Source organism: Melanerpes formicivorus, unplaced genomic scaffold, assembly GCF_026170545.1.
Source record: "Melanerpes formicivorus ecotype bairdi unplaced genomic scaffold, bMelFor1.0.p_v2 SCAF_6, whole genome shotgun sequence".
NCBI classification, from domain to species: Eukaryota; Metazoa; Chordata; class Aves; order Piciformes; family Picidae; genus Melanerpes; species Melanerpes formicivorus.
The window spans coordinates 9666746-9676939 of record NW_027142358.1 but is presented as its reverse complement, the minus strand read 5'-3'; the positions used below and the strand labels follow the sequence as shown (position 1 = coordinate 9676939).

The 10194-nt window shown below is 36.8% G+C and overlaps 1 protein-coding gene across 3 annotated transcripts in view; it reads right to left on the bottom strand.

The window, feature by feature from the left end:
• Positions 1-564: 564 nt before the first annotated feature.
• The window catches only part of LOC137441799 (adhesion G protein-coupled receptor A3-like), a 257730-nt gene continuing 248100 nt past the window's right edge, over positions 565-10194 (bottom strand). For all 3 annotated transcript variants that reach the window (XM_068139605.1, XM_068139606.1, XM_068139607.1), the window contains 2 exons: positions 8029-8124; positions 565-4666 (listed from right to left, as the gene is read on the bottom strand). In XM_068139605.1, coding sequence (XP_067995706.1) covers positions 3445-4666; positions 8029-8124 — 1318 coding nt within the window. In that variant the 3' untranslated portion in view covers positions 565-3444. The remainder of the gene's footprint in view (positions 4667-8028; positions 8125-10194) is intronic.

Sequence of the window (10194 nt, the reverse complement as noted above, 5' to 3'; positions counted from 1 at the left end):
GGGTAGGAATTCCTCTTAACAACAGTCTTCATGACTTAATGGAGTCACCTATACAATCTGAAATTTGGTGATGAAAACTGGAACTTCTATATGCAGAGAAAAATACTACAGCATCAGAGCATATTTTACCCTGGTGGTACTGGAGTAGCAATCCTTCAGATTTTTGTTGATTGCCTCACTCTCCAATTTTTTGATTTTGGATGAAATTCCTCTTGCTCGATCTCAGACAGAAACTGAACAGTATAAATCTGTTCAGTTATTTTAATGTCATCAATGAATCACCAAAACTAACACTTTGAAATGTGTTACATGTGTATGTCCATGAGGAATTTACTAGGACAATATATCTCTTAAACACCAGTTATTTCACTGACTTTATTTTTATAGGAAAGAAAATCAGGTAAAGAAATAATGGTTCGCTGTCTATAATTGACCAAAGCTCCACAATAAAACAAAGTCAGACTCCCAAAGCATTGAAATTATCTCATTTATCTTAAGGAAAAAAAAAAACCAAACAACAAAACCAAAACCAAATCAAAAGCACAAAAAGCATTTTGGTCAAACTTGATGTTACAAAACATGTTTATATTTATTTAATATCACGTTCTCCTACTCTGTAGTTATACTGTATATTTCCTGAAAAAATAATATGCAAACAGCTTATTGCATAACACATCTCTTCCAAATTAGCCCAGAAATATTCACTGAATTAATTTTTAACACAATAAGAAAAGTGTTTTAATATTTTACGTTTGAATTCCAGAGAGTTTTATCACATAAGATATTCTGTGGAAAGCAGCACCTATTTACTTCTTTGTAAGCCATTATGAAGATGGAACGTCCCTCTCAGACAAAATGACAGGGGTGATTAAAACACAAGCTGAATAAAGAAGCTCCCCGAGTGGGTTCTTGCAGACCGAGTATTTCACTTGACTGCGTGTGTGTGTGGAATATTTTGCATAATGGTGTACAGACCTCCTAGGCTTTTGCTGTTACAGAATATACACGTACAGAGTGCTGAGACACAGAGAAGTGGTAATTTCATATTATGTCTATGCTTGCTTAGGACTCACTGTCTATGTGGAATGTGTAAAAGTAGTTTTAAAAGAAAATAATTATTAAACAGAAAATATTTCATTATGCAAACAAAGGAAAATACTGTATTTTAGTTTAGAGACAGTTCAAGCATATACAGCATATACATAATAAAGCTCAAGCATTTATCTTTTTTCCCCTTTTTTTCCTTTTGTTTTTTTTTTTTCTCTTTTTTTATATTACCTAAAGAAGAAGCCATGAAACTGTGGTATAGTGGCTTTAAAACTTGACAACCATCTAGTGCACTCTTCTTGCTCACCTTTGAAAAATACACAATCTGAGATGGATACATTGCACCGCTGGAGTTTACAATATATATTTCAAATTTACAAAAATACAGAAAAAAAACCCAAGATTTCTTGCACTCAGATACTGAGCATTAACCCTTTGAGTACTAATTCCCACCTGCAACACTGCAGAACACATTCATCCGACTTAACGTGGTTTTGTAACATTCTAACAATTACAATTGTCATCTTTATGTACAATATTAGGAAATGCATTCCGACACATTAAAAAAATAATAATAATAGAGACTGATAAACTGCTAACAACAGAAAAACAATGAGCTAAGGTCTGTGAAGGTTTCTGCAACATATACACAGAGAATTGCAGACTGATGACCCCTCAAGGTAATTTTCTATTTCCTCTCTGCAGCAATGTAGCAACTACATAAGCTTGTGTTAAGACATGACAGCAAACTTTCTGTATGTGGTCATACAGAATTGTGCTTTTTCTGTTATTTACGGATGCACTGCTCACTTTCCACTGCAGATATTTTTCTCACAACTGTATGCTCCTATTCACTTTCTGAAATCCATTATTGTACTGACCCTTCCTATTTGGGGGGAAAAAAAAAAAAGAAAAAAAGAAAGCAGTTTTATTTCATATAGGGGTAATTATGGTGCATTTCTGTACTGTGAGTTGATGCTTTGTGTCCAGATGTTCATGGAAACATGAAAAAATTTCTTGCCAAGAGCCTTATTATTAGAGAATGGAACTGACCCTGGAATGCCCTACAATTCAGCAGAAATCATGAACACAAAGAACTTCTCTGAAGGTCAAATTTGCATTAAAGGGTGAAGACAATTTGCTAGGGGAGGAAATGGCTTCTCAGAAAGCAAGTGGTGAAATTAATAGCTGAAGTCTAAGAAGGTATGTGTTGGAAAATGATTGAATTTTCTCTTTCCTGACAGCTCTGGACTACATTGATCATGTAACTAAACAGACAATACCATATATACAGCATCTCTGAATTAGAATAAGCTACTTTAAGAAAAAGAACTGTAGTCCTCAAAGAGTTAATGACAAAACTGCTTTACCTTAACAGATGTGGAAAGGTTATGTGGTGAAACAGCTTACAGAGCTGTTCAAAAGGCATACTTTACAAGGAAGTGTAAAACTTGTTGAGACAGTTGCTATTACACCGCACAGTGCCACATACGATGAGTAGTGCATGCTCTGTAAAGACATTAGAGTGGACCCTTATCGAAGCTATCATATAACCTTATACAAAGGATTGTGCCACTTAAACTAGTGCAGTGATTTTGTTTCTCCTGTAGATTTATAATGCTCTAGGTTAATACCAATAGGGTTTTTCACAGCCTTGTACAACACTTTTTTTTTTGGTAGGTTTTTTTTTTCCTCTTTAAACACATGTAACACTAGAAAACAGCAAATGGTATATCCTGACATATGTCATGCAAAATACAACCAATACAGCACCATAGATGTAACAGAGACATTACCTAGCACTTCTCTCCAACAAGAAAAAGGACAGAACAGAGACTGTACATTACACGATTTTACAGGCCATATGCTATAGAAGATTTTTAGAGGCAGTATCGCTTTTGTAGATCTAAAAAGCTGCAATTTTATAAAATCCAGTTTACCATTCCCACCATAGTCACTTCCAATTAAAATCCATGGCACCTTAACAATATTTTGCTACAAAAATAACTAAGTAAAAGTTTAAGATGCTGATATGTTTATAAAAAGTGCCTGAAGCTACTGCAGAATAAAGGTGAAAACAAAGAATAAAAAGAATGCATTTCTAAAGAAATGTTCTGTGTAACAAAAGGATATTGCCTCTCATATTCAATTATCTAGACTTAATTTTCTAATTATCTCTCAGAATAATTTTATAACTTTCTCTTAAAAATAACTTCATTTTAAAACTGTCACTATCTCTCTCTCTTATACTCTTATTAAGAAAATGGAAATAACGATGAAAAGCTGTACAATTTACTGATGAGCTCCACAAATATGTCATCTTACTTCATTTGGAATAAAAACAAAGCTAATGATGGTTTAAGGGGGAAAAAAAACCACATTAGGATGGCCCATGAACTACACAGTAGTTTCATTTTTCCACGGGCCAGTTTTGATATTTCCTGTACTATCTGAGCTGTAGATCATGGCTTCATGCACATTTCCCTTGAGAATTCCGTTATGATTTGTCGTATTAAATGGCAATGACTGTGTCCGTGGGTGCATTTCAAAGTGAGCAGGATGGTGCACAGTGTCACTCTCTGGCATTTTAGCACAGCTATATATTACAGTACTTGCGTCGCTACTTTCGGGCTGGTTGACAGTAGGATATGGATCACTTTTTGAGCAGCAGGCCCGCCGGTGACCTGACTGGCTATCATGTGTACTGTGGGGACTGTCTGTATGTGAGCTGTGGATGCTGCCATCAAGACTCGAAGGAATGTGATAGGCATATTCTCTTTCACCTGCAGACCTGTGCCGACTGAAATAACGTGGCTTAGTTCTGCTTTTCAGACATCTGTGAATGTGCATATTGGGCCTGAAGGTGCCCTCGCTGTGGACGTGAATATGAGCTTCATCGTCGAGCAGCTGATCACAGTGCATTTTTGCACAACACGGTGTCACAGGTGAAAGGCAGTTAACGTGATTTTGAACTGCTTGTAGGTTAGTAAGTTTGCAGTGGCTAGCTGCTGGATGACTAAACACAGCTGATTTGTTGGGACATGGTGATTCCTGAAGACAAGGTGCATGAACTTGAGTGTCACCATTGATGTTAACCTTTGGGCGCACATTGACTTGGACAGAATAGGTGTTTCTTCTAGAAGGGCAACAGGACCACCAGCAATGCCACACGTCATCTCGTTTTGCACAGTGATGAATCAGGATGAAAAGCCCCAAGGTCACGCAGAAGGCTCCATAAAGACAGCTAAATATCATATCCAAGAAATGACCTTGAGATACTGCAAGTGCTCCAAAGGTCCAAGTGGCAGTAAACAGGAACAAAGTGAATGCTGCAGCCCGAAGCTGAGCCTTAAATGAATGCTCATTTTCCAATAAGGAGGAAGAAATCATGGAGCAGGTTGGCTGGGGAACTGACACAGAGTCTGTAATATGACCATGGCCCACCTCAGTACTTGGTATTCTCTGTGGATCTTCTGTCTTTTCCTTTAACTCATACTTGCGTTCAGGATGGCGTTTCAGCTGCACGTACGTGCAGAGAAAGTAAACACAGGTGACTAGCACAATGAATGCTACTGGCCCATAAAAAGCACCAAGGCTAGGCTCCCATGCCATCCAGCAACTGAAAACAACAAAGAAAGAGAGTCAAGAACATTTCATAGCCCACATTAGACATGATGGACAACTGATTCATGTGAAACTGGGCCTTCTGACTAAGCTGCATGGCCCAACACTATTGCAGAAATTTGGGTACATTCCCTGTGGAGAAAGGGAGTGTGCCTTCAACATCAATTAAGCCAAGACAACGCTTTTGTATTTTTAATAGAATAAAATGTCTAGTATAATTTACAGGATATTAAAGCTGAAAATTTCCAAGAAATGTAGGTCAGTTTAGAATCTAGAATTGCAGTGAAGTATAAGACCATTTATGTCAATGCTTTGTTCTGCTATTAAAAATGTCAGCGCTAATACTTTGATTAAAAAGCAAATGAGGCATACTTTATACAATCTGCATGAGCCATAGAAATGTACAGATTTCAAGAGTTTCTATTAATGAACTGTAATCCAAAGTCTTAAGCCTGAAGACTGTTCTTACAGTTGATTTTTGGCTTTTTTTGTTGCCAGAGGACAGCCTGAGTAACAAAAGAGGCTGAAAAAAGACTTCCAGTGTAACAGTCACTACATTTTGCAGGGAGCAGACCCAAAAGATAAATGCCGTTTCTGAATTCTGCACTGTTTCTGAGATTCCTGGGAGTTAATTTACATCAATTTGAATGTCCTCAGAAAAATTAATGGTCTCTTTGTGCTACACTGGTAGCCTAATACTCTTGTAGCACGGATCATTATTTGCTAGGCTTTAAATGATATAACCGTAACTGTTTTAGAGCTGCTTTAAGTAGTTCACAGGCTGGTATGAGCTGAATAAGCCTCAGTCAGCTGCATAATTTAGTAGCAGTCTAACAGGACTGTCCAGAGGATGAATGATCTAATCAAATAAACATGGGTGAAGAAAACACTTCTGGCTAATGAAATCCCAGATGGAAACTGGGAGAACTTCGGTCAGGAGGAGAAGGAGTATTTGCCTAGTTCTCGGTCTTCTCTATGATCTGATTTTAGCCACAGTTACAGACAGGGAACTGAGCTGGCTGTATAAGCTAGTACAGCTGTTACTAGGATCTTATATTCTAAATATTGCACAGATTTCTGGAGAAAGGAATGAGTTGTCTATTGGACTAGAACAAGAAATAATGAGATTAAGCTGAAGCAAGAAAGACCTAAATTACATTTTTCAAAAAAGTTTCCTAGATGTTAGGAAAATGAGAATAATAAGCTGTTGGAATAAACTATGGTCTATCTATTATCAGAGCATTTAGAGGACCTCAAATAACTGCCAGGCATGATTTGGATATAGCTAATTTCCCACTGGATCAGAAAGACAGACCAGGTTATCTGTCACGATCCATTCCAGCTCTGGAAGTGACACTGTGTGACACTTCATACTCATTTAGGTGCGTGCAATTGCTTGCAGTCCCTCCAATAAAGTGAGGAGCCTACCAATACCACATTCTTGTCAAGCCAGGAATCATCTACAATTTACTATAAAAAGGGCAGAATGTTTTCTTCTTCAAGGGTGAGAACCTCTCAGCTAAAAGGAGCTAGTTGTGCTGGGTATATATCACAAGAAACTGCAGTGTAAGTAGTTTAAATTTTAAAAATCTGAACCTTAAACGAAAACATACACACTCCAAGGAGTATATATTTTGCTGTCAGACATGGGCATGAAAAGATTCCCTGAGAGATAGCTGTGAACAGATAGGTAAGCTACCACCTATATAGCTGGATAAGCAGAGAGGACAAAGATACATGAATACTTGAAGTACATTTGAATGCTGCATATTTGATGCAAAGTGGAAAATGGAATGCTCCCCAGCGGAACAGTCTCATGGGACGCTCTTATTTCAAGTGGAATCTCATTGTGGATCACTTAAATCAGTTCAGCAAAAAAAAAAAAAAGTTCCAAGTTTGTGCATCTTCATTTACTGTACTAATACTATTAAAAATGAATAAGGCAGATAACTCAGAATGCTGTTGTTGAATTAGAAACTGTCTTTTAATTCAGTCTCATAACCATGCCTTGCTCGTGCCCTTTTTCTCTGTACTGACTCTGCTACCAGGTATTGATTGTCTATGATTAACAAGATTAAGGAAGCATAACCTCTGTAACTGCACCAAAATGAAAAATGTCTCACATTTGTGAACATAAATGAGTCTTTTAATATACCACTGATTATAAGTGATTGTCTAATTGGGTAAGCTTGAATAAATATATGAATATGAGTTGGGCCCTAGGCAGAGCAAACAGTTAGCCATGGTATGCACTAATTTAATACCAGAATTTAAATTTCAATTACCTATAAATACGCCTTTAAGGAGCCAAATAGCTCACTTACAAACCATTCTCCTTTGTTTCCACTTTTCTTACCCAGAACATAACTAGTTTCAAATATATTACAGTGGATGCTCAAAGCAGTAATTAAGAGTGATGTCCTTCAGAGTACCAGAGCTAGCAGAGTGCCTATATATCCATTGCTATGCCAATCATTTGCACAGGTTGTATTTAATGGTGCAGTCTGACTCATTTTCTGCTACTCTTTTATGGAAAGGCTTACTTTACTTTATTGATATCTCATGTTTCATGCTAAGAATTAATAACAATGTGATGCTTAGACAGCTTGTGAAGGTATACTGAACACTAATACATTAGTACACTAGAGGGCTGTGTCAGGATCACAAGCATGGTGGCTGGAACACTAGATGGTGAAAATCCAATAATTTGGTTTGGTGGAGGAGGAAAGGAGAGATGCTTACTTGTCTTCCCCCCCCCCCCCCAATTATTAGTAAATTACTTTAAATAAGTCACCTGAAAAATAACAATTCATGGTAGATAATGAATTGACAGAATCACAGAACATGATTGTAAGTATTCAATCAACTAGTAGTTCCACTGCTATCCATTAGGTATTTTTAATATTCTTTCACTTATTTGGGTGTAAATGAGGAATAGTTCTGAAAATAAGGAGTAGTTCTGTAAAGGAAAAGTGAGTCTATTGGCTGTAATGGAATCAAATTGCTAGAGGTGAAGCAGCAAAACCCAGATTAACACATTGTTTTTCATAGCTATTATTTAACAACATTGCATAATAAATGTCATCCCCAATAGCATGCCTGTAGCCTTTATGAAGCCAGTTACATTTCAGTATTCCTAAGGTTGGAAGGGACCTCAAAGATCATCAAGTCCAACCTGTCACCACAGACCTCACAACTAGAGTAGGGAGGACACTACTGCCCACTGCAGGCTTGAACTCACAACCTTCCCATTAAGGGTCTTATGTGCTACCAACTGAGCCACCGTACCAGTTGGTATAAGAAAAGTAGTATGTTTTCCTCAAAGTAGTATGTTTTATGATAATAATTTATACTTACTATGGTGCGTTGCCTTCAATCCCATAATTATTGATATTGGTTGCTGCTGTAATCCCACATATAATAAAAGGGACTCCACCACTAATCAGGTAAAATCTGTTGAGAGATAACAAGCAATAATTTGCCTGACTTGTAGTTGAATACTGTTTTTTAAATAATGGTACCTTCTTGAAGTATCTTGAGTCTGCAATATGGCTGGAACATTAAATGTCCATAAACCCAGAAAAGCAAAGGATGACCTACTGTCACAATAAACATTGCACTTTATACACAGCAGAAAGCTTGATCTTTAATATTTATATGGACCCACTCTTAACCAGCTCTTGACTTAGGTCTTTAGTAAATGTAGTTACTACTGCAGTCAGATGAAAAACAAAACTTGGTCTAATGAAAAAACCTACTTTCCAGATAACTTTATTCCACTCACCTAGATATTTATATTTAATAATTATTAAATATGTAACCATTAAAAATTAAAAGATAGTCAGGCAAAGCAGCTGTATTCACTTTAACTTGAAAATATCCCCAGGGATAGTCAATGAAATCACAAGAACATTTCCCTAACTCCTAGATGACAAAGGAAATGGAGTTCAGTTAGACAAAGAAAAGGGACAGTCTGCACGTTCTCTTTTTTCTTTGGCACAAAGGAGCAATCTGAAGAAATCAGAAGCATTAAATATCCCTTTGCATATACCACACTTTTCTTCACTCACTCAATTCACAACCTTGCAAATGCATTAAAATGTGAGGGCCTCTACGACTTCAGCAAGATCTCATAAATATCCAAGAAGGTTGTTAATCTTTCTGTAAAGACTTGTATTCAAAGAGAGAAAGTTTCACATCCCTTTAACTGGTTAAATGCCATTGAACTACTTGGAAGCAGCAGTCACTGCAATGCATGATCATTAGGCTATATTAAAGTCCTAGGGGATATCTCACTGAAGTTGGCATCCTGAATTCTTGTGTCCAAATTCAGCTAAGTAAAACATCATCACATTTTCCATCTATATAAGCAAACCACAAAATTATGCATGGAGCACAGCACTTCCATCACTGTGGTCTCTGAGGTGCAGAACACTGGCCTCCATGCATGAGGCTACAGCTGGAAGGGATGCTGCTCAGGGACAAAAAGGACCACGTTCCATCAAACCTAGAAGCTCAGCTGGTTCTCTGAACATCCTGACTCATTTCCTGGTTTAACCAATCATTTTCTGTCAGTAAACAAAATTAGTTTATTTTCAAGCCACTCCTCTGGTGCAGGGAACACTTTCCAATCACTGTTATGTTGTTCATCAAGTCTAAGTGGAACCTGGTAATGTGAGACACATTCTGACCAGAATCTGACCATTAGTTTTCTATAATGTGTTATAAATCTTAGGAAATTTCACAGTCATTGCATGGCAAGACTTTTATAGAAATAGAGTTATAGTAAGATTAAATAAATCATTGCAGCATTTAAATCAAATCCAGAATTAGTTTTATAATGTCTTAACCTCATTTCCCTATCTCTTTCCAAAGCAGAATTAGAGGCCAGGCCTCAGAAAATGCATGTTAACATTCAGAGTCTATCTTTGTGCTGGTGGTTTGAGCTGTGAACAGTACAGAAAAAAAATCATCCTCCACATTCATCAAAAAGCCCTTCAAGATTTTTAAACTTTATAACTTCAAAGTCATTAAGTATATATTTTTTCTTCAAACTTGGCTTATTCTGTAGAGCTCAACGAATTCCAATGAACAAGCTGCCTCCATACAAAATCCATTCATTCACTGCAGTTTAATGAGTGTACATATTTTTCGGCTTGAGCATGTTGAATAAGATAGCTTAATAGCTTATTATTATTTTTAACAAAGCCATGTTCAATGACATTTTTGAAATTCAGGAAATGACTAGGGTAAGCAATGAGGCATAGAAACGTTAATCCCAATTTATCTAAGAAATAGTAAGGAGCAGAAAAATAGAACCAAGTACAGGAAACTGTACTTCAAACTCATCTGAAGTGATTACACCATAGAATCTACCTACAATGCAAGCTGTAATTTCATTTTTTGCAGAGCTGCCACTTTTTACAGATTGGATACATACATTTAAATTGTATCTTTATCTAAAGTCTCATACAAGCCAGTATTTGGGTGTTAGATAATCTGCTTCACATCTCACACTTTCAG